The 27214-nt window shown below is 42.0% G+C and overlaps 1 protein-coding gene and 1 pseudogene across 4 annotated transcripts in view; both read right to left on the reverse strand.

Moving 5' to 3' along the window:
• The window catches only part of Dennd5b (DENN domain containing 5B), a 148386-nt gene extending 122227 nt beyond the window's left edge, over nt 1-26159 (reverse strand). For 2 of the 4 annotated variants that reach the window (XM_052721943.1, XM_052721942.1), the window contains exon 1: nt 24558-26154. In XM_052721943.1, the coding sequence (XP_052577903.1) occupies nt 24558-24684 (127 nt within the window). In that variant the 5' untranslated portion in view covers nt 24685-26154. Of the gene's footprint in view, nt 1-24557 lie in introns of all 4 variants that reach the window. The other 2 variants (XM_052721945.1, XM_052721946.1) reach the window with 2 other exon arrangements.
• Nucleotides 617-24338, reverse strand: LOC128098638 (voltage-dependent anion-selective channel protein 1-like; annotated as a pseudogene).
• Nucleotides 26160-27214: the final 1055 nt, after the last annotated feature.

Raw genomic sequence — 27214 nt, forward strand, 5'->3', positions numbered from 1 at the left:
TGAAACAAGTAACTAATATACCATCCTATTCTATCAGTCAGTGAATTTACTCCATTCTGTTTATAAGAAAAGAGAGAGGCATCCATGGTTTAAACAAAAAACAAAAAACAACAACAACAAAAAAAATCAAGTCTGCACAGTAAGGGGTAAGAGAAGACTTCTGAGGCTAAGCTACACTTGGGCATTTGTGAAGTGAGGAGGCCCTCTCAATCTATCCTCTGAAGACACTTTTAGTTAGATCTTATTAAAGGAGGCAGAAGCAGGAAGATCAGGAGTTTTTGTCTTTGGCTACAAAGCAGGTTCAAGGCCAGTCAGTGCTACCTGGGACTCTATCTTAAAATACCAGACAGGGCCAGTGAGATGGTTCAGTGGGTAAACACACTCGCATTTCAGGCCTGATGACCTGGATTCCACTCCCAGAATCTACACGAAAGTGGAAGGAGAGAAGTGACTCCCCAAAGCTGACCAGCACATGTGCACCATGGCATGCACAAATGTGCCCTCCCCCCACTCTGTAATAATAATAAATTTTTTTTTAATTCTGAAGGTAACTATATCAACAAATAGTTTGAATAAATGACTGCACAGTATTCATTTATGTTTGACATTCCAGTTTTATACGAAGCGTGTGGCCACTCTGACAATCTTGCCATCCTGCAGCTGACCAATCAGGCTGGAGTTGTTCACTATGGCCAAAAAGCAAGCATCTGACACTTGGCTGCTATTTTGAGGTGTTACTGTTTCTTGCTTTCCAAGGGAGACTGACGGCACTATCCAACTTCTTTTTCATTTCTGTGTAAATGGAGACACCAAACTTTGTCCAGAAGTTCATATTAATGTGAGGCTAGAATTTTTCTGTCTTGTAGCCAACTGCAAAGTTGCTCTGGATCACCTGAGACTTTATACTCCTAAAACTCATCTAGCAGCCAAATAGGCAGCCTTCATAGCCCAGCACCAGAGTGCCCCAGACAGAGGCTTGCTGATGTCAGAGTCCACACTATAGCTCAAGGTGATGCACTCCCTCTTGCACCCTGTCTCGATTTAAGCCTTTTTCTCCCACTGTTAGGTGAAAAGGATAAATCAGTTATCTTCAGTCCAGAGGTAGACTGGTCTTCCACAGTGATCTCAATGCCCTATAGTGTTTTCTCTGTAAACATCAGGCTGTACTAATCTACCTGTACTTGGTTTCCAGACTGTTGTTCACTTTGGTGATCTCAGTGTGATCATCTAAGCCTGAGCTGGCAAACTTCAATCCACTTTGATTTCCTTTTTAAAATCTATGTGTGAGTATAATGTGCTTAAGAGATGGCTCAGCAGATAAGAGCATGAGCTGCTCTTCCAGAGGACCCAGGTTCAATTCCCAGCACCACATGGAGCTCACAACTGTCTGTAACCCCAGTTCCAGGGGATCTGTGCTCTCTTCTGGCCTCTGTAGGCATCAGGCACAGATATACACATTAAAATTTAATTAATTAATATTTTAGAATACAAAACTTGCAAATGGCAGAACTAGAATCTGATCTCAGGCACTGTCATCTCCAGGACCCACATTTACAACTATTATGCTAAACTGTTTATTTTAAATGGCTTCAGTTTAGAAGGTAAGAAGATAGAAGGCTGAAGAGATGGCTCAGTGGTTAAGATCCTGTATTACTTTTCCAGAGGATCTGAGTTTGGGTCAGAACTAACTGTAACTTCAGCCCCAGAGGATCTGACACCCATTTCTGGCCTCTGTGGACACTTGCACCCATGTAAATACACCCAGAGACACGTAAATAAAAATATTTTAAAAGTAATTAGAAATAAATTAATGCACCTGGACTTTTTTATTGCCCAGAAGTCTAAGTGACAAATATAAGTGGCTAATCATCCATAGATTAAAAAGTATGTATATTTTAAACCACAGAGTTACTCATTGAGGGCCAGATTTATTATTATTTATAAATTCTTTTCTTGTAGTGCTAGGGATCACCTTGTATATACTAGGCAAAGTGAAAACAGAAGAGATTCATTTAGAGATGTTTAAGTATTTTACATACCTTAAAGCATAATAAACTATGGTAATTACTTGGATCATTGTTTCCTATTCTCAAAAACTATGTTATTTACTTTGCTCCACGGCTTAGTTTGCCAAAAGAAATGAGACATCCAAACTTTTCCTTGAGTGTCTACTTTTTAATCAATTGTATCCGAAGCAGCATGGAAACAAAACAAGGACAACCTACTGCAAATCCACAGCAGTCTCTGGAAGATGAGAACACGTAAGAATCTAATGGAAACAAGGCAGGGACTGTGGGAGCCCATTAATATTTCAGAAGAATAATGAAAAAGTACGCCAGATGGGTTCACTTGCAGCTGACTAGCAACTAAATTTCTGACCAAAGCCAAATGCTTTCCTTTCATAATTTATCAAGCATTTTCCAGTCCCCCGCCCCCACTACTACTATCCTAGTCTTTTTATTTCTCCTTTTCATTTTTAAAGACCATCACTTTTCTTTCCAGTAAGATCATTATAAACTATAAAACAAGAAAACCCACGCCTAATTGCTCTTTAAAACACGAGAACCCAGATGTCTTCACAAAAGCAGAAGTGGACAAAGGAAGTGCTAGGAAATCCTCGTTAGGTTAAGGGGGACCCAGAGGGCTCCCTGGAGGGGAAATGGAATAGATTTTGCAGGTGGACTAGTTTGATTTTCAGGATTGAACTCCACACTTACTTCATGCTAAGCACAAGTTTGTATCTACAGCATATATTTGAGAGTGCTAAATTTTGGAATAATCTGACAAGGTAATAGTAAACTAATAAAAGAAAGCAACCCTATTGACAAGTTTGTTCAAGTTTTTTTCTTTTTCTTTTTCCTTTTTTTAAGCCCAGGCTGGCCTTGAACTTAGAGTAACCCATCATCCTTAGAGTACTTTGATTATAGGCATACAACACCACATCCAGATGACAAGTTTATTTATAAAGCAGATGTTAAAAGAAAGAACATCCGAAGATTTCTAAATTTAAAAAAAAAATGGAATAGTCCACTTTCAGTAACTGGTTGATTTCTCAAATCATGTTAACCTAACTTTAGAAACATTAAAAGCAGGGCTGGGGGCTATAGCATGTGGTAGAGCAACTGCCTAGCATTGCAGAAATCCTCAGGCCCATCGCCAGTACTGCATAAGACCAAGGATCCTTGACTGCATAAAGTTCAAGGCCAGTCTGGGCTCTGTGAGACTCACTTTAAAAAAAAGTTCAAATAGTCTGTCCAGATGGATCCCTCTGCTTCTGGAAGCAAGGATGCCAGGCTATGCTGTTGCCCTGTGCTTCAGTCCCACACGCTACTGGCTCTGTCCTGCCACAAGCTCTAGTATCAAGATCTGGGACCCGGAGGATAAGATCACTGTAGATAAACTGAAGCAAGCTGTTGCCAGCACCAGCAGCAAGGCAGAGCCACCCCAGTGCACCTCTCTGGCCTAGTCTGCTGATGGCTGGACCCTGATGGCTACACAGACAACCTGGTGAAAATGTGGAGGTGACTACTGTCACCCACTAAAAGTTTATGACAGATTTTAGAAATAAAAACTGTCTTTCTGAAAAAAAAAAAAAGCTCAAAGCTAGGAAGATACACTTAAGATCAATAATATGTCACAGTATACAAAAATACCCATGGCAATATAAACAATAAACAAGAATGTGGTAAGTACTTCTGAAGGAAATAAGTAAATGGCTAGAGACAGATAGGAGATTTGTTTTGCTTTGTTTTATTGAAGCAGAGTCCCTGCTGGGTAGCCCCTGCTGAGTTTGCAGTTATTGAGTAGCACAGGCTAGCCTGGAACTCAAAACCCTCCTGCCTTAATCTTCTGAGTGCTGCAATTATGGTCATACCCCACCATGCCTGGGCTGCCAATTACAACAGCTGGAGTTCAATCCCTCACATGATTGGTGGAAGCAAAGGATTGATTCCAGAAAGTTATCCTTTGACCTCAACACTTGAACACAAGCACACTGCATAACTACCTACCTACACACACACACACACACACACACACACACACACACACACACACACACTAGTTGTCAGTAAAAGTGGTCACAACCTCACCTTAGTAACTTTCTTTTGGATGTCTACACAAGAGTTCTAAGTACACTTTAAATCCCATGAAAGAACCTGAGGTATACTCCCATCAACTATGATAATGAAAATATAGCTAACTTTTTATGAGCAATTATATCCTACTGAACTCCATACTAAGTACTATTAAGTATTTAATTACCAACCAAGAGTAAGTATTTAATCAAATTCTTCCACACAGATAACTAGACATTCTTCTAGAGTTCCAGATGGTCTAGGCATTAGAAAGGTCAGTGCAAGCATCTGACACAATTTGAACTGGTTATAGATGGGTATGTTATATAAACTCAGTATTAAAGATCATATGGTTCCCTGACTTATAGACACAGAACACAAATGTATTACAAACAAACTATTTTAAGGTCTGCCATAAAAACATCTGTGCACTCTAACTACGAACTAAAGTTTGCAAAACAAAGTTAAAACAAAACAAATTATTTACTAATTAATAATTAACACATTTTTAACTCAAAAATAAGTCTCAGCTTGTACTAAGTAGTTTCCATAATTTTAAGTATGGTATCTTTATACTTCATCTCCAAAGCAGACTTAAATGAGGGGAGGAGGAAAGAAAAAATGTAAATGCACAAAGGTAGGTGTGACAACAAGGAGAAAAAAATACCAAAAATTATCTGGGTCTGAACTTTAAAGTTCAAAGTTTCACCAGGCCTGGTGGTGCTTGCCTTTAATCTGAGTGCTAGGGAAGCAGAGGAGAGCAGGTTTCTGCGTTCGAGGTCAGACTGGTCCACATCGAGCTTCAGGCCAGCCAGGGATACACAGTGAGACTCTGTCTCAAAAAACAAGCAAACAAACAAATGTGGTACTGTGTTCCCCAAAATACTGTGCACCCTAATAAACTTATTTGGGGTCAGAGACAGAACAGCCACTAGATACAAAGGCTAGAAAATGGTGGCACTCACACCTTTAATCCTAGCATTTCAGAGGCAGAGATCCACCTGGATCTCTGTGAGTTCAAGGCCACACTGGAAACAGCCAGGCATGGTGACTCACACCTTTAATCCCAGGAAGTGATGGCAGAAAGGTATTTAAGGTGTGAGGACGAGGAACGAGATGCTGGTTAAGCTTTTAGGTTTTTGAGCAACAGTTCAGCTGAGCTCTATTTGGATGAGTGAGAACTCAGAGGCATCCAGTCTGAGGAAACGGGATCAGCTGAGGAACTGGCGAGGTGAGGTGGCTGTGGCTTGTTCTGCTTCTCTGATCTTCCAGCGTTCATCCCAATACCTCGTTCCAGGTTTGTTTTTATTAATAAGACTTTTTAAGATTCATGCTACAAACAAAAGTTTTTTTTAATTAAAATAAAATTCTAGGCTCTGGAGAAATGACTCACTGGATGCTTTTGTGGAAGACCCATGTTCGGTTCTCATCACCCACGTAACAGCTTAACAACCACTGTAATCCCAGGTCCAGGGACCCAGGGCTCTTTTCTAGCCTCCTTGGGCACCAGACACAACACACATGGTACATATACACACATGCAGGCAAAACCACATATACACATAAAATAAATAAAAATCTTAAAAAATCAAATTCTAGGTCTACCACTTGCTATATATATGAACACAGTTAACCAATACTATCAAGACAAATGTGGAGAAAATGATTCTAATTCTCACTGTTATAAAGGAAGAAAAAATACTAAAAGAGGAAAAAATTAAAGGGTATCTATTACTACTATCATCACTATCACAAAACCAAAACTGACTTCAATATGTACCATCTGAAACTACTTCCTGTGTCCCTCCTTATACAACTAAGTCTATATTGGCCAAACCCAAAATCTGTCATGTGGAGTTACTCTCAGGAAAAGAAAAATGCAAATATTACCTCTAAATAGAAACTAACCACTCTGTGTCCGTTCTCTCTCTCTCTCTCTCTCTCTCTCTCTCTCTCTCTCTCTCTCTCTCTCTCTCTCTCGATCATATCTCACATAAGCAGTCTGGTTTCAAAATCATTATGTGGTAGAGGCTGGCCTTGACCTCTTGAGCTTCTTATCTCAAACCATCCAAGGTCTGAGACATTCATGTCCAGCTCCCCCTCATTTTTAATGTATTTTTTTTTCTAGGGGTTTTGCTTCATTTACTCAAAATAAATAAGTAAACCTACAAATCCCAGTAGGCACTACTACACTAATGCAAATCACATTCAGAACCAGGTGTGCACATACTAAATCCTAGCACTCTGTAGGCAGAGGCAGGCAAATCTCTATGAGTCTGAGACTAGTCTGGTCTACATAATGAGTTCCAGGCTAACCAGGGCTACAAAGTGAGATCCTGCCTTCAAAAAATTCCTCCAGAGCTGGAGAGATGGCTCAGTGGTTGTGAGCACTGGCTACTCTTCAGATGACCCAGGTTGGAGTCCCATCACACACATGGCAGGTCACAGTCATCTCTAATTCCAGTTCCAGGGATCAGGTATGCAAGTGGTATGCAGACATACATGCAGGCAAAACACCCATACACATTAAATAGGCAAAACAATGTTTACAAATTCTATTAATTTTCAGTAAGCTGACAGGTTTACTGAAAACGATAAACATTCACCTTTGCCTAAATTTACTATGACAAATGAACCTTTTTAAATCCTCGATAATTTCTGAGCATCTTTAAATTAAATTTCTAGGCTAGCATACAAAATTGTGGGGTTTGTTTTGTTTTTGTTTTTGTTTTTTTTTCATCTGAAACTCATACTGTGTTTTAGTAGGAAAGTCATTCACAGAAGAGATCAAAAATCAGAACTTCCTTATAGCAACATGGTCTGAGAATTTTAAAAGCACCAACAGCATGCCCCCCAACCCCCCAAAAAAGAAAAAACCACCAATACATTGTCTCTGTTCTTATTCCTGCTACATGTAAAGGGAAACTGCAGACATTCTCTTTATTCTAGAGTTAGTGCCCAGCACCGATCATAAAATGTTTCTATAACTCTGTGTTGAGAGTTAGGAAGGGAGCTATGAGATCTGCTGTAGTTGCTGGATAATCTGGCCTCCCCAGATATTGTCTAAAGCAACCTGTAAGGAAGGAGACAGCCAAATATTCCTCAGAAGTTTCTTATAACATCTAAACACATTATGATTTTGCTATGTAACAACAAATAAATCTCCCCACTTCCTATAAGACAGAGAACAAGAGTTTATCTTCTCACTTAATTGCCTCTTCTGCTTATTAAGCTTTTCTGTCTTCACATTTAATTTATCATTAGTGTTTTCCTTTCTCCTTTCCATTATAGAAAAAGAACTAGAGGGTAGATTATTTTAGTGTTAAACTCCTGAGATTCAAAGTTATTCTTTCTTTTCCCACTGTATTTTAATTACTGATGGTATGGAGGAATTCTGAAAAGATAGAAAATGTGCAAGATTTTGATTTCTCTCAGAGTAAACAACTGAGAGAACTCCATTTTACTTATCCACTTACTCTCTGAATCAACAACTATATACTGAGATCTTTTCAAATGTCACATGCCAAATTAAATGGTAATAATTTAGACAAAATATTTTACTGAGGTAACTAAAAATTATAATTAAATGAGCTATGCCAGTTTGAAAAAGACAAAAATCGTATGTTTTCTCTCATTTGTCATTCCTAGATTTTCATAGATACATAAAACAATGTGTTTATCTCACATGAAAACAGAAGTAAGGGCCAGGTGTGGTGGGACACGGGCCAGGTGTGGTGGGACACGCCTTTAACTCCTACACTCCAGAGAGAACAGCAGGTGGATCCCTGTGAGTCCCAGGTCTTCCTGGTCTATATAGCAAGTTCCAGAACAGCCAGGGCTACATAGACCACATCTCAAAATTCAAACCAAACCAAAACAACAACCCCCCCCCCAAAAAAAAAAGAAAATAGAAGTAAACTGTCTAAGGGACAAAGGGGCTAACAGTAGGAACAGGATAAAAAGGGGGCAGGGAGACGGATATGAACAGGATATAACATATACAGGTATAAAATCTTTTAAAATAACTAAAAATCTTACAAGTTTTCCTGATTAATGCTCAGTTCATTTAACAATAAAGTGATCACTCTGGCTTCTAGTTAAAAAGCGGAAATGAGAAGTTCTATTTTTATTTTACAGTCTGTCTCTGGGGAGTAACAGGTGGTAGTTATTTTCCTTAAAGCATTCTTGTATACACTGCAGTTTTAAATTTGAGTGTATTATTACTGTTACAAGTGAAAACCCACAATTCTTTAAAAATAAAAAAAATCACTTACTGCCCTTTGTTATTTCAAACCCATTATTTTATTTATCTTTACTCTTAGTAGAATAATAAAGTGCCATGAGAGCCGAAGTCTTAACAGCTTCATTTTATAAATCTTTCAGATGGTATTTAAAACAGACACTCCTCAGGAAGTCCTATTAAAATTACTGAAACATACTGGGTATGGTGGCACACTCTTGGAATCCCAGCACTTGAGAGGCAAGAACATCAGGAGTTCAAAGTCATCTCCTTAGCTACTTAATGAGTTTAACTCAGCATGGGCTATAAGAGACCCTCTCTAACAACAACCACCACCAAAACCACCAAAAGAAATAATAAGCAAAGAACTGAAACAAATGTTCAGTTTTCTAAATAAACCTGAGATAGGATGCAAAATAACAAAACAGAGAATCTTCAAACTCTTAATTACATTTGTTAACTTGGGGAGGGATATTAATGCCGAGCCATTTGTGGGGTCAGAGGACAACTTTCAGGACTCAGTTCCGTCCTCTCCTATCATGTGGGTCTTGGGACTGAACTCAGGTCATTAGGCCTGGAAGCACAGGCTTTACCTGCTAAGTTGAAACTCTTTTGTTATTGCTGTGGGATGTTCTGTATGGCAAATATGTTAATAAATAAAACACTGATTGGCCAGTGACCAGGCAGGAAGTATAGGCGGGACAAGGAGGGAGGAAAATTCTGGGAAGTGGAAGGCTGAGTGAGGGAGACACTGCCAGCCACTGCCATGACAAGCAGCATGTGAAGGCGCCGGTAAGCCACAAGCCACGTGGCAAGGTATAGATTTATGTAAATGGATTAATTTAAGCCATAAGAACAGTTAGCAAGAAGCCTGCCACGGCCATACAGTTTGTAAGCAATATAAGTCTCTGTGTTTACTTGGTTTGGTCTGAGCGGCTGTGGGACTAGCGGGTGACAGAGATTTGTCCTGACTGTGGGCAAGGCAGGAAAACTCTAGCTACATGTTACTGTTATTGTTGTTGTTGTGTTTATGTGATGAGGCACCTGTGGGGTCAGAGGACAACTGTGGAGTTTGTTCCCATCTTTCATCTTTATGTGGGCCCAGAGGATGGAGGAAGTCAGGTCATCAGGCATCAGCCCCAAATTCTTACATTTGTCACTAATTTTTACCCTTCCCCCAAAAAGCAACTTATTAATAACAAATAACAACTAATTATTACTAACAAGTTCATCTCTTCTCTTCCTTTATTTTCAACAACTGAAAAAGTACAACTTGCTTATTATAAAGATTACAGCAGTGATTTTCTTTAACCATAAGCAATTGCCAGTCATGCATGATCCCTTTCAATCCATGCTAACTTCTCATGCCCAAAGGGACCACTATGGGAATAAGCTGTGCAGAGTTTCTTCTGAGTGTCGTGTCCCAGAAAGCTCTAATTTTTAGCTTCTGCCTAAATAAGGAATTTTATTTTATGAAACTTTCCAAGAACATTTTATTCAATAAAGGGAGAGGGCTCATACTAAATCATACATAAACAAAACAAATTAAGGTTACTATTAGAAATATTATACATTAAGGAAGAAAACTTTTTAAAGAAAAATTGTTTATAAAACTCATATCCACATTTAATAAAACTCATATCCACACTTAAATCTAAGTTGTTTCTTCAATTCTAAAAACAGCTTTTTAAGGAAGTCTAAAGCTTTACTTTGTGCATGGAAACCCGAGCAGACTGGAGAGAAGCTGGGAGGCCCATAATCTCATTACGAAGCAGCAGGGTTAAAAGGCAAAGGTCAGGGAACAGGGGAACAGAGTGCAGAGTAGTTCCCACACTTGAGAGTAGGACTATCTCATTACTTTAGAGGCATTAAAGGCTATTCAGTTGGATTTATAAAAGCAATACAATCATTTATACTTTAAGTCTCAAGGCAGTTTTAATATTAAGACTTTATTATTAAGAGCAAGGAAATTAAAATTACATTTCATCTGTACTTGAATAATCTCTCAAACATACACTAGTGCTTCAGTTCCTCAAAGACTTTCAGGAAAAAGCTGTCATCTGATCTTTTCTATAGAGTTCCATAAGGTACAAAAATAAATACTTAATGTGCATATACACGTCAACAGACATGTCATTTCAAGGCCTCCATTCCCCTAATGATTCAACAAGGTGTGTCTATTTAACGGCCTGTGTCCACATTCAGAAAATGCCAAATTTTTACTCCTGCTTGAATGAGATTTAATTTCAAGAGCAAACATAATCTTGTTAACTTTCAGTAAACAAGCTGAGCAACTGTACAAGAAACTGTGTAGTCTCTTGACTCAGTCTGTACAACTGACTCTGCCTCTGTTAGCAGGCAATTACATCTTTTGTTACTCTAGGGTTATAGAGCTCTGCCACTTAAACTTTAGTCATAACACTATCAGAAGTCACGTAATAGAATGTGAGGATGGATCACAAAAATTGGGTAAACATTAAAAGGATTATGAACAGGAACAACTAAAAATTAATTAACAATCAAATGCATAAGTAATCCAAGTGTTATTGGCTCTATTGTACCCAATTTCATTGTAGCCCTGGTTTGAACACAGTAAGTACATTTTTGCAATGCACAAGATGTCTTGCCACCAGACAACCAATGAACACTGTCTCAAACAACTTCACTCCTAGTCAAGACTACTGTATATATGAATTATGATGGTTTTACTGTGCATATGAAGTGTTCTGCTCTTATAGAAACATAATGGATCTGGGCCTGGTAGTACAGATCTGTAATTCTGCTACTTGGTAGGCTGGGCAGGAGGATTACAAATTCAAGGCCTAGCTGAGTTACCAAGTGAGTTCCAGCCCAGTCTTGCCAACTTGTGAGACCCTGTCTCAAAACTAAAAATAAGCCAGGCGGTGGTGATGCATGCCTTTAATCCCAGCACTCAGGAGGCAGAGGTAGGCGGATCTTTGTGAGTTTGAGGGCAGCCTGGTCTACAGAGCGAGTTCTAGGACATCCAGGGCTACACAGAGAAACCCTGTCTCGAGAGGGGGCACTGAAAATAAAAAAAGGGAGCTGAAGCCAGGCATGGTGGTGAACACCTCTGATCCCAGGGGAGGCAGAACTCTCTTGAGTTCAAGACCAGCCTGATCTACATAGTGAATTCCAGGACAGCCAGGCTATGTAGCAAGACCTTGTCTCAAAAAAGGAGTGAGGTGGGCTGGAGAAATGACTAACAGTTAAGAGGCACTGATTGTTCTTCCTGAGGACCCAGGTTTGATTTCCAGCACCCACAAGGCAACTCCAGTTGCAGGGGATCCAACACCATCTTCTGACCTCCTTGGGCACCAAGTTCACATGTGATGCATAGACATTTATGCGGGCAAAACACTCATACACATAAAATTAAGTTAAATTAAAAACATTTTAATGTAAAAAAAGGCTGGAGATGTAGCCTAGTGCCTAGTACGCAGGAGATTGTGGGTTCCATTCCCAGGACTGAAAGAAGAAAGAAAGAGAGGATTAAGATGTGTTTGGTGATGTAGAGCTGCAATCTTAATACCTGAGATGCAGAGGCAGGAGGACCTGAAGCTCGGGGTCCTACAATGCAAGTTCAAGGCACCCTGGGCTATATGAAACCCTGTGTCCAAAGATAAGAAAACAAAGATTTTTAATATCTTCCTACTGTCATTCCTCAGTGTGGAATTATCAAATTAGTGTATTTTTTTTATTGTATTGCATAAGAATACTTAATTTTAAAAATTGTTGCCTTGTGGCTAGAGAGATGGGTCAATGATTAATAGCATTTGCTGTTTTTTGAGGAGAACCTGGGTCAGTACCCAGCATCTACATAGAGGCTCACAATCAACCTAACTCCAGTTCCAAGGGATCTGATAACGTCATTTGGTCTCCACAAGCATCAGTTGGACATGTGGTACATATTCACACATGCAGGTAAACATTCATACACATAAAATAAAAATAAATCTTTTTTTTTAAGTTGCTGCTTGAGTGGTTGATTTAAATTTCATTTTAGAAAATCTCGAAACAGCCAGGTAGACCAAACTCCCCAACCCCCTTTTTTTTTTTTCTTTTAATTTTCTGAGACAGAGTCTCAGAACTGGAACTCAGAGATCCAGCTGCTTACACCTCCGAAATGATGAGATTAAAGCATAAACCAGCATGCCCGGCATGGCCCAAAGCATTAATCCCAGCACTCAGAAAGCAGAGGCTTCTGTGAGTTCCAAGCCAGCATGAGCAAGACTCTGGCTTCTAAAAAAGTATGAAATGAATTTTTGATTAAAATTAAGGCAAAATTTACAATTTGAGATGGCTTTTAATAACATACTTTGTCATACAGAGAAGTATTCTCAGCACTGGCAATTATAAAATCAAAATGGTAATCAACTCAGAAAAAACATTGATGATGCTATCTCTTGCAGTATCAAATATTCTGCCAAAATTTAATTCTTTACAAAAAAATAAAGTTATACATCTGTCTCATTAGTATGCAAATATATTTTCATTCTAGGTAGATAGTAAAATTGTATGTATATCAAAGAATTAATTTTTTTTTTTTGGTTTTTCGAGACAGGGTTTCTCTGTGTAGAATTAATTTTAAAATAAAATTCTTTATGATTTATCAGTAAATGATTCAACTTATATACCTATATTCCCAGAGTTGTGTAAAAATTTATCTGGCTAGAGGTAGTCATGAGGGCTGGAAGGACGGCTTAGCAGTTAGGACCACTTGCTGCTCTTCTGGAGGATCCATGCTTGGTTCCCAGCACTCACTCTGGGTATCTCACAATTGCCTGTAATTCTACCTCCAGGGAACCTAATGCCTTCTTCTGGTCTCTGTGGACACCCACACATGGCTTACATGAAATTTAATTTAAAATCTTAGTAAATAAAAAAATAAGAGGGGTTGCAAGAAATCTCAGGTCTAGGGAGTTTGTCTGGGTCTTTCTGTACCATGTGCTGTCCTCTAACTGGAACAGGAGTTACCAATATCAGGAGACGAAACTGTGGTGTAACAAGTGATATTTAAATTTGTTTTCTACCAGTTTCTACTATCTGCCCTCCTTTCCCTGCATCCCACTTATCCCTTCCACCAGGAACAAGATGTTTACAAATGATTCACAATAAATAAGATTTTTTATTCTGGCACACACAGCTTTCAAGGTTGGAGCTAAGGCTGCCAACAAAGGAGTAAGTACTGACAGGAGGGGAGAACCAAAAGAAATGACCTGTTTTGACACAGTCCCCAAGGGGTACCAATGTCTCTGTTTTTATAAACTATGAAATCACAGTCATTGTTCTTGTGAACAACTGCATAAAAAAGTTAAGCCAAATATGAAAGCACATTTTCCTGGAGGTAAGCTGTAATACTGAAACACAAAAGAAAATTTATTTATTTTAAGAAGAAGAATACACTTAAGATAGGAGATAGAAAACATTTTTTAAAATCTGTTATCTTGTTATCCCAGCCACTTAAATTTCCTTAAAGGTTAAGCTAAACTTAAAGTGAACAGAAATTAGCTTAGAAAATAAAGCACTCACCAAAAAGCTGAATGATTCCTAAGTCTTAAATCTGTAAATTCCCAATGCTCAGACTCCTCCTATGGAAGTCCAATTTCATTCTCATGGAATTCCACATAATATGCTAGTCCAATTCTTACGACAAGAGAACTTTCACGTGACAGGGGTGTTGTACAACAGTACAAAAAACATTTAATGGCTCAGCATGTATAATGCCTTTGGCTACACCCTCGGCACCACACACAAGCACACACTGTGTGATACCCACCTGATCCCCACTCCCATCCTTCAAATTTCCGATTTATTTTTTCAGAGGAAATCATCCTTTGCCCTTTGAGTCCTAAGTCTGGGAACAAGGAGGGAACTAAAGAGATGCTAGAAATATAAATTATTATGCCCCAAGAAACTCCAATTTCTGCTGGAGACGAAGTTTAACTGGAGGATTTAAATTGCCATTAGAAGAATTTCTTTGGGGGTGCTTGCTGAAGAGATGGTTCAGCAGTTAAGAATACTTGCTGTTCTTGCAGAGGACCTGGGTTGACTTCTTAGAACCCACATGTGGGTCACAACCACCTCTAACTCCAGTTTCAGAGGATCCAACCCTCTTCTAAACTCTGCAGGCACCAAACATGCGCATAAACATTCATATGTATAAACCAAACCTTAAAAAAATTAAAAAGAATTTCTTTACTATGAGATACTAGTAGCACAGAATATCTTTCCTTTTCCAGACTTTTATTATTTTTAACTTTGCACATGTTCGGGTATGTGTGTGTATGAACTCAGAAGCCAGACGTGTGTGTGTGTGTGTGTGTGTGTGTGTGTGTGTGTGTGTGTGTGTGTGTGTGTGTGTGTGTGTGCGCGCGCGCGCGCGCGCTCAGAGGCCAGACATGTCAGATCCCCTGGAACTAGAGATACAGGTGGTTTATAAGCCACCTAATGTGGGTGCTGAGAATCAAGCTTGGGTCCTCTGCAAGAGCAGTATATGCTCTCACTGAACATCTTTCCAGCCCAAGAACCTTCCTTTTCTACGTAGTAATACAATAAGGACAATTTAAAAAAATAGGACTTTTGGCCGCTGCAGCCATCTTCCAGTAACTCGCCGAAATGACAAATACAAAGGGTCACTGGCTGTATGTTCTCCAGGCCTTTGAGGAAACACGGATTTGCTCTTCTGTTCCTTTGGCCACATGCATGCGAATCCACAAGAAGGTCTATCGAAGACATCAAGGGAACGGGCACCGTTCCAAAGGGAATGCCCCGTGTTACCACAGCAAGACCGCAGCACCTCTGTAAACAAGCAAGTTAGCCGGGCGGTGGTGGCGCACGCCTTTAATCCCAGCACTCGGGAGGCAGAGGCAGGTGGATCTCTGTGAGTTCCAGGCCAGCCTGGGCTACCAAGTGAGTTCCAGGAAAGGTGCAAAGCTACACAGAGAAACCCTGTCTCGAAAAACCAAAACAAGCAAGTTAAGGGTAGGATTCTTGCCCAGAGAATTAACGTGTGGACTGAGCACATCAAACACTCTAAGAGCTGAGACAGCTTCCTGAAGCCAGTGAACAAAAACAATCAGAAGAAAATGGAAGCCAAAGAGAAGGGCACCTGGGTTCAACTGAAGCGCCAGCCTGCCCCACCCAGAGAAACACACTTTGTGAAGACTGATAGAAAGGAGCCTGAGCTGCTGGAGCCCATTCCATACGAATTCATGGCCTAATGTACAGAAAGAAATAAAGGACCTGGACTGTTAAAAAAAGAAAGAAAGGAGAGAAAAAGAACAATAGGCGAGATCATTTCATGAAGACTGGGGTGAAAATAAAAGGTGATTTTGAAGAAAGGATTAGGATTGTGTGGTCGATCACTCCGTAACCCTAGAAAACTCAGGAAGATGAAGCAGGACTGCATCCAATTCAGTCCCAGTGTGGGCCACAGAATGAAACCACATCACAACGAAAACAATCACAAAAAAATCAACCCAACACTCAGAACGGGGAAGAAAGAGAACCAGGAATTTGAAGTCAGCTGCTACTCTATAACCAGTTCAAAGCCGGCCTGATACATAAGACTCGATCTTAAGCAAAGGATTAGAAAACAGAAAGAGCAAAACCCACTGAGCACTGAGGCGTACGGAGGAATTTAGACCTCTAAAGCTTAAGAACTTTAAGTCGGTTCTAGTTTCCTCAAACTATGGGATAATCTCCCCTGTGAAATGGATAACAGTGTGTGCTGCACTGGAAAAGAGGAAGACAGGTTGGGGCAACAACAAAACAATTTTCAGAGTAGAACCCTGGCCTGACATAGTGTCTCATGCTTGTTTGTTTTGTGTTTCTCTATGTCGCCCTGGCTGTCCTGGAACTCGCTCTGTAGAACAGGTTGGCCTTGAACTCACAGAGAACTGCCTGCCTCTGCCTCCTGAGCGCCACCACCACCTGGCCTGTAATCCCAACATCCTGAAGGCTAAAGCAGGAGGATCCTCATCAGTTTGAGGCCAGTCTGAGCTAGAGATCGAGATCCACACACACACACACACACACACACACACACACACACACACACACACACACTCTCCCCCTCCCTCACATGTGCATGCACACACACACTCCCCCCTCCCTCACATGTCCATGCACACACACACACTCCCCCCTCCCTCACATGTGCGTGCACACACACACACACTCCCCCCTCCCTCACATGTGCATGCACACACACATACTCCCCCTCCCTCACATGTGCATGCACACACACACACACACACACTTCCCCCTCCCTCACATGTGCATGCACACACACACACTCCCCCCTCCCTCACACATGCACACACACACACACTCCCCCTCCCTCACATGTGCATGCACACACACACACACTCTCCTCTCCCTCACATGTGCATGCACACATACATGCATAAGCACAATAAAAACAAAACATAGTAAGTATAGGAGTGTATGTAGTTCGATGGCAGAACACACACTTAGCATGCACAAGTTGGTGGCTTCAATCCTCAGCACCTTCTCCCCACAAAAAAAAGTCTAAATGTAAATACAAAGGGTTAAAGTTTACAGAAACTCTACTGGCTGACCATGCCCAGAACTGATATGGATATGCATGAAGAAGGAAACCGCCAATACAATTTCATAACATGTTTCTTTAAAGCCACAACAGAACCTATAAGCACTCTTTAATGCCACCACTGTTTGAGGTTCTACAAATACTACCTATAAGTGCCTGACATTAGTTTATAAAAAAAGTAAAACTAGTTGTTTGCTTTAAATAATAATAGTAATTAATAACAGTAATGTCTTGCTGATATCTACATGATGCCTATTTAGATACATCTGAGATTTGGTTTGTTTGTTGGTTTGTCTGTTTGAGGCAGTATCTCCAGAGAGTTGGGACTGCAGGTATGTGCTACCATGTGCAGTGACTGACTTAAAAAAAAAAAAAAAAAACAAGGTTAAATCCAGCATGAGTACATACTTTTAATCCTAGCATTGGTGAGGCAGAGGCAGGCAGATCTCTGTGAGTTCCAGGTCAGCTTAGTCTACACAGTAAGTTCCAGGGCTACATAGAGAAACTTTGTCTCAAAATACATACATACGTGCTTAACCTTATCATATATTTCATGAGGAAAAAAATAGGCTGATAAGTTATGAAGACAATTCTTTCCACAAAACTAATGTATACTTCTTTAAAAATTAGCCTTCTGAATGCTATGACAAATGAAGCTAGGTGACTGATAAGAGCGTGGAGGAAAGTACAGCTTCAGAAGGCCTCTGTAAAGAAGTGTCATTTCAGGAGGGCTAGAGAGATGGCTTAGTGGTTAAGAGCACTGATTGCTCTTCCAGAGTTCAATTCCCAGCACCCACATGGCAGCTCACAACTGTCTACAACTCCTGTTCCAGGGGATCTGATACCCTCACGCAGACATACATGCAGGCAAAACACCAATGCACATAAAATACAAACAAATAAACTATTTTAAAAAAAGATGTGTTATTTGTATGTAGAACCTGAATAATCAATAAAGCCAATATAACCTTGTATGGTGGTTCATCCTATAGTCCTGGCACTTTGGAGGCAAAGGTAGGAGGATCAGAAGTTCCAAGATCATTCTGAGCCACTTAAGTAGGGAGCAGCCTGGGCTACATGAGACCCTGTCTCAAACAAACAAACAACCCCCCCCCCAAAAAAAAAAAACCAAAACAAAACAGTTTCTCCCTCAACACACAGGCTGGAAGCTTGGTCTTCAGTGTGGCAATGTTAAGAATGGATGAAATCTTTGATGGAGGCCTCCTGGCAGGTAATTAGGATATTGAGGTGTTAGCCTCAGAAAAGATTAATTCAGTTATCTGAGGAATGGTTTGTTTCGGGATATTTGTTTATACCGTGTGAAGATGTGTCTAGGTTTTGCCTCACCTACCAAAGGCATCTGACTGGTTTAATAAAAAGCTGAACAGCCAATAGCTAGGCAGGAGAGGTTAGGTGGGACGTCTGGACAGAGAGAGGAGCTCAGGTGGATGAATCTAGGCATGCAGCATTAGCCAGCAAGACACAGAGGGAGTCTGACATACAGAATGAAAGAGGGGTAAAAAGCCACATGGCAGAATGCAGATTAATAGAAGCAGGTTAATTTAAGTTATAAGAGCTAGTTGTGAACAAGGCTAAGCTTTCATAATTAGTAAGTCTCCGCATCATTATTTGGGGGCTGGCAGTCCAAAGAAAGTCCGACTAGAAAGACCGTTACAGTGGTTAACTGCTGAGAGTGTCAGTTAGAAAGAGCACATCTACCCAACCTGAACGTCTGGCTTCTCTAATCATGTGATTGCTCCCGTGAGCTTGTCCACCACTTCCATGCTATTATGTGGCCTTTACCATAGGATCACCTGGATCTTGGACTTTCAGCTTCCAAAACTATGAGCTAAATGTCTTCATATCTTACCAACATACCCAGCCTAAGGTATTTTTGTTTCAGCGACAGAAAACTAATTAATATACAGCTTCCTGATCTCCAAATGTAGCTCTATGGAAAATGAAGACTGCTAATTGAAAATATGATACTGCCTTTACCCATCCATCTACTGTCAATACTATTTAATCTCTTCGGATATTTTCTCCTCTCTTTCTCCACCTGTGCCTGTTGGCTTACCCACCCCGCCCAGGACTCAATCATTAAGTTTCTTCTTTTCTATTTACTCAACACATAAGTGGTTTCATGATTTTAAATTTATGTCTAGTCTGGACTTTTCCCCTGAGAGATACCTTATTTATTTAGTATCTCCATTAAAGTCTAGCAGACACTTCAACCTTAACCTGTCTAAAACGAAACTGAACTAAACTTCAGTCTGATTCTCCATTAGTCTTCTTTCCATAGAGAAACTCGTAATTGTTCAGGCCAAAAATCTTTCAGTCATAACTAATCATATTCCTTATCTATGACTACTAAATTAATAGAACTCAGTCACAGTGAGGGTTATGGCACACGCCTATAAACTCAAGAGGAAGACGAAGATTGCCACAAGGTCAAGGTCATCCAGGGCTACACAGCAAAACTGTCTCAAAAGAAAAAAAAGAAACCAAACATAATCATCCGATTCATTAATAACTCCTGATGGTACATGCATGCTGTGTGTATGTACACACAGGTACACACACATCCCTGACTCATTTCCACCAATTCCCCAAACCCCTTTCCATCAAAGAATGAAACAGAACCACTAGCTACCACTGTTTCCTCATATCTATGTAACCTGGCAGCCACAGTGATCTTTTTATTTTTTAAAAAATTTTTGTTTATGAGGCCTGGAAAGATGGCTTAGTGATTTAAAAGCAGTGGCTCTCTTCCAAAGGTCCCAAGTTCAATTCCCAGCACCCACAAGGCAGCTCACAACCACCTATAAGCTCAGTTCCAGGGGATCCAATGCCCTCTTGGGTCTCCTTGGGTACCAGGACACATGTGGTACACCAATACACATGCAGGTAAAACAGAGATACATATAAAATAATAATTTTATTTAAAACAACAATTTTAATTCTATTACGTGTGTGTGTGTGTGTGTGTGTGTGTGTGTGTGTGTGTGTGTGTGATGCATGTGCTCTTGGGCAGACATACACGTGTGGAAGTCAGAGAAGAACTTGCGGGAGTCTGTTCTCTCCTACTATTTGAGTCTCGAGGAGAGAACTCAGATTGTCAGCCTTGCAACAAGCACCATTTCAGGCTGAGCTGACTCACTGGCAGACAGTGATCCTTTCAGAAGGTATGTCAGATGATACAACTATTCAGTTTAAAAAAAATCTTTCAGCGTCTTTGGCAATGTCTTTGAGGCCCTGTAATATTTCTCTTAATCTGTCTCTATGATCTTGCCCATTCTATTCACATTGGTCTCCTAGTTAGCTGCTACCTGCTGTAGAATATTACTTTAACTATGTAAAGGTGTGTTACATTTGTTTATGCTGTGGAATATTACTTTAACTGTGTAAAGATGTGTTACCTTTGTTTCTGCTGCACTTACTTAATTATGAAAAGATGTGTTGCTGTTTCACCTTGCCTGCCTAAGGCACCTGATTAGTCTAATAAAAAAAAAAGCTGAACAGGCAATAGCTAGACAGGGGAGGGCTAGGCGGGGCTGGCAGACAGAGAGAATAAGAAAGAAAAGAAATCTAAAAACAGAGAAAAGAGAGGAGAGAACGAGGGAGAAAAAGAAGGAGCTGCCAGCCAGAAACTGGAGGAAGCAGGAAAATAAGGCATATACAGAAAGACAAAAAACCCTGAGGCAAAAGGTAGATAAAGAGAAACAGGTCAACTTAAGTTAAAAGAGCTAGCCAGGAACGAGTCCAAGCTAGTCTGAGCTAACATTCAAAACTAAGAAGTCTTGGTGTCATGATTTGGGAGCTGGCTGGTGGTTCTAAAGAAAAAGCCTGGTATAGTCACCTACATAAACTGGTCACTGTTCCACTTCAGGGTATCTCGCTGTTTGTTCTGCCTATAATTCTCTTCCCCCAGACCAGTCGTTCTCAACCTTCCTAATGCTGCAACCCCTTGATACAGTTCCTCATGTTGTGGTGACCGTCAACCATACAATTATTTTCACTGCTACTTCGTAACTAATTTTGCTACTGTTATGAATTATAATGTAAATATCTTTATATTATATATATATATATATTATATAAAGACTGTCTTTAGGTGACCCCTGTGCTGCCACTCACATGTTGAGAACCACTGCCCTAGACAGTCCATATTGCTTGCTTTTCCACCTCCTTCAAGGCTGTGTTCAAACGTCACTTTCTAGGTGAGGCCTTCCCTAACCATCTTATTTAAAATCAAAGGCTGAGGTATCCCAGCGATAGAGCACATGCCTATGCATTTCCAGGATGGGACTCCCACCAACAACATAAAATAACAGAAATTCTGATCCCATTTTCCTGCTCCATTTTTTCTCATATCTCTTTACTAATTTGGACATAAAAACTGGATCTGTTGTGGAAAGGCTACAATCTCAGCTACTGAAGAGGCTGAGGCAGGAGGATCCTAAATTCAAGGCCTTTCTGGGATACAACGCAGGTTTGAGGCCCTGACTAAAAACAATTTTTTTTTTTTTTTTTTTGGTTTTTCGAGACAGGGTTTCTCTGTGTAGCTTTGCGCCTTTCCTGGAACTCACTTGGTAGTCCAGGCTGGCCTCGAACTCACAGAGATCCGCCTGGCTCTGCCTCCCAAGTGCTGGGATTAAAGGCGTGCGCCACCACCGCCCGGCTAAAAACAATTTTTAAAGAGGTGGGGATGTAGTTCAGTACCTAGCACGTAAGAGGTCCTATTTTCAATCTCCAGTACTGGTAAGAAAAATAAAAGGATCTTCACTATTTGTTTACACTATAATGTAAGCTTCAATATGGAAGGGACTTTATTTTCTTTACAGATGTTCCCTGTGCTTCTTGACAATCTACGCCGAGCTTTTAAAAACCCATTTGTTGAATGACTGAATAATCAAAACCAGGCAAAAACACATCATTATCTGAGCACTCCAAATATTGTGAGCAGAAAGGTCAATTATGTGTTACTGCAAAAAAGAAAACACAATGTGTCCCAGAGAACTTATAAAAGAGGCCAATGGGAGGTTCAATAGTAAAAGGCACCTGCTGCTCAACTGGATGACCTGAGTTCAATCCCTGGGTCCTACAGAGTGAAGAAGAGAACTGGTTCTCAAAGGTGTCCTTTGATCTCCACATTCATGCCATAGAAAGCAAGCATGCACTCATACATTTAAGATAAACAAGTACATACAGTTTTTAAAACTGCACATCAAAGGGGCCGGAGAGATGGCTCAGGGATTAAGAGCGCTTGCTGCCTGCTCTTCCAAAGGACATGAGTTCAGTTCCCAGAACTAACATCAGGTGCCTCGCAACCCCCTGTACCTACAGCTCCAGTACATCTAATATGCTCTTCTGGCCTCTGCTGGCACTTGCACTTTTGCACAGGTACACATAAGTGTGCACATAAATATATATCTTTTAAAAATGCATGAAAGGGTTTGCAAGACAGCCGAGTGGGTAAGAGTCCTTGCTGCACCAGTCTAGAGACCTGAGTTCAATTGCTGGAACCCACATAAGAGTGCAATGGGAGAAGTGACAGCACAAAGTTGTCCTCTGTCCTCCACATGCTGTGGTACACGCACCATGACCCCGTCCTCCCCCCCCACACACACACACAAAACACAGGGCATACACACAAAGGAATAAAAACGCACAAAATCTTTGTGTGTGTGTCGTATGTTGTCATTTCTAGAAAGTTTATAGCTATTTCTTCCTCAGGTACTGCTTTTTCTCAAGTTGTTCCTCCAACCTTGCCTGCCCTTTGTTGTTTTTGAAACGGGGTCTCTCACTCTAGCCCGGGCTGGCCTCAAACTCACACCAATCCTCTTGCCTCAGCCTGAGACTACAGTATTAAGTACTACAGTGCTCAGCCTAAGTACCAATACTACAAGCATGAGCTACTACGTCCAGCTGTTACAAAAAGAAAAAGTAATGAAGAGAGAAAATTAAAATTACATTAAAATAAAATATTTTGCGCTATTTGCGTTACGCTTGGAGAGTCCCAGGACACAATTTTTTTTTTTTTTTTTTTTTTTTTTTTTTTTTTTTTTTTTTTTTGGTTTTTCGAGACAGGGTTTCTCTGTGTAGCTTTGCACCTTTCCTGGAACTCACTTGGTAGTCCAGGCTGGCCTCGAACTCACAGAGATCCGCCTGGCTCTGCCTCCCGAGTGCTGGGATTAAAGGCGTACGCCACCACAGCCCGGCTCCGGGACACACTTTTTAAAAGGTGTTGTTTTGGTGTAAGTAGACAAAGACAAATGCAAACAGACTTTTTTCTTTCATCAGTCACCTAGCATAGAAGGCCTCCAAGAAATCCCAGTTGTTTAAAGACGCCTTAGAAAGAGTATTCTTTTACCAGTCCAAGAGAAATCTTTCTCCAAAATCATTCTGCAGACATTTACCCCCAACTTCATATCCCTTAACAATGCCATTCTTAACATGTACATGAAATCTCAGCTGAAGAAATAGTATATTACGTAATTACACATACGGGGAAAACTTGGTACTCTATTACTCCTCTTTCCAATAAATAATTAATTAAAACTATACTTAGCTTTTGTTGAAAACATTTTGCTGTGAAGCTGACTTAATAAAAAGATGTTGAGCTAAGACGTGGGACTGTATTTTTAAAGGCTGAGCAGTTTTGTTTACTATCATTTATTATTTAATACAATCTTCCCAATCCTCTCCTCAATGGAAGAAAGAAAAATCTATACTGGTGCAATCAATGAGGCATGCTATGTTCCAAAGAAGCTGTTCTGAAAGGCTATGACCTAAGTGTTGAGCACTGACACAGATAAAGTTCAGGTGGTAGGTGTCACGTGTCTCACCCTTTAAAAAAAAAAAATCATGATTCAGATCCCACGGAGGAAAGGAGGGTGAAAAATGCAATCTGTTATTTCTCCCGGCCTGCTCTCCACACTGCGCATTCCCCCGCCTCCATCCTCTTTCTACTGCCCGGGTTCCCAGTGTAGCTTCCCCAGCTCGGTCCCGCACTGCGTCACCAGACCAGTCAAATGGGGGCCATGCTCCTCCGGTGACACCTCGGCGATGACTCACGGTGCGCCCCTCTTGGGGAGGCCAGTCCAACTACGTCAACTCAGGAACGGGGCAGGGGGATCAACAAAGCATCAGGCCGCATCCCAAGCGTCCAAAGGTCCTCGCCAGCTCGCGGCATTGGCACTGCCAAATCCACAGGATTCCAAAGGGTGACTCGGCCGTCATCACAGAACCAGGGGGGAGGGGTGGCGCCGACCCAGAGCTGTCGGGGCCGTTCCCGCTGGGCCTCTCGCCCGAGCGGACCCCGTCCTAGCCCCGCGGTCCCGACACCTTCACGGAGCTGCCTAAACGCCGCGTCAGCCGCCAGGGCCAAACTTCGCGAACCATTGCACAGCCCGGTCGCGCGCGCCATGAACCGCTCGCAAGCAGCGGAGGGGTCCGGCCCTCTGGCGGCCCGCGCCGGTTACGCGGATCCAGCGCCCGCCGGTTTAGCCAGAGCGCGGAATTAACAACAATGTCATTACATCGTCCACGAGAGCCCGTCTAGCCCGAGTGCAGCTACAGCAGCCGACTTTTTGTCTAGAGCCCGCACCTCGCCTCCCTTGCGCCTCCGCAGCCAGCCCTGCCTTACCCGCCAGCTCGTCGGGCTCCAGTCCGCTGTCCGCATCGATCCCGCACAGCACGAAGTAGTGCGCGAAGCGACAGGCGGCTGGGGAGGACCCCGAGCCCGGGCCCGGCGCCGCGCCGCTGCCGCTCATCCCGCCGCGCTGCCTGTGCGGCCGTCGCCGGGGCTCGCGGAGGAGGCTCTCGGATGGGAATCGATGAGAAGCCTGGCTGAGGAGCGTCGCAGGCTTCACTCGCGGAGGAGGCCACCGCGCCGCTCGGACTGCGGTCTCCGCTCCGACCCGAAGGCGACCCCGGCGCGCCTAGGGCCGCGCAGTCGCCGCAGCGGGACTCCTAGCCGCGGGTGCCGGGGAAGCGGCCTCCGGCTCGCGCGCGGGCGGGCGGGATTTCGCCGCGGCGGGGGAGGGGCGCGCAGGGGGAGTGTCAGCTAGTCAGGCCGCGACGCCGCGGCTGCGCCCGCCCGAGCACAGCGTCTGGCGCCCGCGGGTCAAGTGAGCCGAGCTGCGCGGTGGGCGCGCGCGCAGAGCTCGGAGGCGCGCGGTGCGGGGCGCGCACCTGTGAGTTCGGAGGGATCGCCGGCGTCAGAGTGCGTGCTTGCCCGCCGCGGTGCAGCCCCCATCAGCCCGTCCCAGCACGAGCGGCCGAGCGGAATCCTGTCTTCCCGAGGGGATGTCGCCCAGCCCAACCTAAACAATAACGTAGCTTTGGAGAAGGGAGACAGCACGCTGAGGTCATTTCCCACAATGTCTGAACCATCTTTTTAAACTGGCCTGCAGATGCTTGAAACATTTTAAGATCCTAGTCCCTGGCGGGGTGTGGTGACTCACGTCTGTTATCCCAGCATTCTAGAGGCTGAGGCAGGAGGATCTGGAGTGGGAGATCAGACACACAGACAGAGACAGACAGACAGACCACAGTAAATTAACAACCTCGGTAATTGACCCTTAGCTTCTACCTACCCTCCAGTAATCCTCTGGAACCCTTGTAATGACTTCTCTTACCTTCTTAGCTGGGTTGTATTTGGGGTGGGGGATAGTTATGCTTCTTGGTTTATTATCTTTCCAGTATCTACAGAACCATGGTCTCACTTTGCCTGCCATTTGTGAATAAAAGAATGGTGGTAATCTAGGTAGTAGCAGGGTAATGCTACTGGGAAAATAAGCTTTGGTAACTGTAATGTTTATGAACATTCCCTATTATACAATTATTGCTTCTGTTATAACGGTGCACACAAAGATATTTTACTATGTGTGCTCTATTTTTGTTGGTGGCTTCTTGTAGAATGTTTGTTAGATTCTAAGCCAGTCAAACAAATACAACAGAAAATTAACTTGTTTGTGCTAGCCAAGAAACAAACCATTTTTTGTTCATTTGAGCAGTAACTGGTTATAAGATTGTAAGCATTAGCCAGGTGGCGGTGGCCCACGCCTTTATTCCCAGCACCCGGGAGGCAGAGCCAGGCGGATCTCTGTGAGTTCGAGGCCAGCCTGGTCTACAGAGACAACCAAAACTACATGGAGAAACCCTGTCTTGAAAAACAAAACAAAACAAAACAAAAAAAGATTGTAAGCATTAATGACTTAGATATTTTGTTTTTATTAGCATATATATATATATATATATATATATATATATATATATAATACCAAATTTAGGCCAGCACTCGGGAGGCAGAGCCAGGCGGATCTCTGTGAGTTCGAGGCCAGCCTGGGCTACCAAGTGAGTCCCAGGAAAGGCGCAAAGCTACTCAGAGAAACCCTGTCTCGAAAAAACAAAACAAAAAAAAAAAAAAAAACCAAATTTAAGTATAACATCTCCATACATGTACTTTTTGTTTTGTTTTTTGTTTTTTGAGACAGGGTTTCTCTGTTTAACAGCCCTGGCTGTCCTGGAACTTACATTGTAGACCAGGAAGGCCTCAAACTCAGGGAGATCCATCCTCCTTTGCCTCCTGAGAGTGCTGGGATTAAAGGCGTGTGCCATCATGGCCTGGCTTCATGTACATTTTTTATCATATTCTTCTATTACCCTCTTTTGTCCCCCTCCCATTTCCTCTACTCCCCTTCCTTTTCACAACTAGACCTTCTGCTTTCATGTCTTTAACTTTTTGATGAGCCAATGAGTTCCTTTTTGTTTAATTTTAAAGATTTTTTTAATGACTCTGTGTGTGTGTGTGTGTGTGTGTGTGTGTGTGTGTGTGTGTGTGTGTGTGTGTGTCAGAGGATAAGTTTCAGGAGTCAGTTCTCTCCTTCCACGATGTGGGTCCTAGAGATCAAACTCGGGTAATCAGGCTTGGTGGCAAGTATCTCCTTATCTGCTGAGCCATTTTTCTGATCCCTGAGTTTCATTCGAGTTGCTTAAGGAGAATGGGCACTTCATCAGTATCTACACCACTAAGGAAAATTTCCCTCTTAAAGGCCAGGTGTGGTGGTGCACACCTTTAATCCCACCACTCAGGAAGCAAAGGCAGGTGGATATCCCTGAGTTTGATGCCAGCCTGGTCCACAAAGTGAGTTCCAGGACAGCCATGGCCATGTTAGAATACTGCCTTCCTTTCTGTTGGGGTCCTTTGTGCAATTGCTGCCTGAATGGAAAACCTTCAGTGGAGTCAGTATCTCAGCTTTAACCTCTAATTAGCATAAAACATGCCAAGCTGTCACAATT

This window comes from Peromyscus californicus, unplaced genomic scaffold (assembly GCF_007827085.1).
Source record: "Peromyscus californicus insignis strain IS unplaced genomic scaffold, ASM782708v3 Scaffold_6__1_contigs__length_162567912, whole genome shotgun sequence".
Lineage (NCBI taxonomy): Eukaryota > Metazoa > Chordata > Mammalia > Rodentia > Cricetidae > Peromyscus > Peromyscus californicus.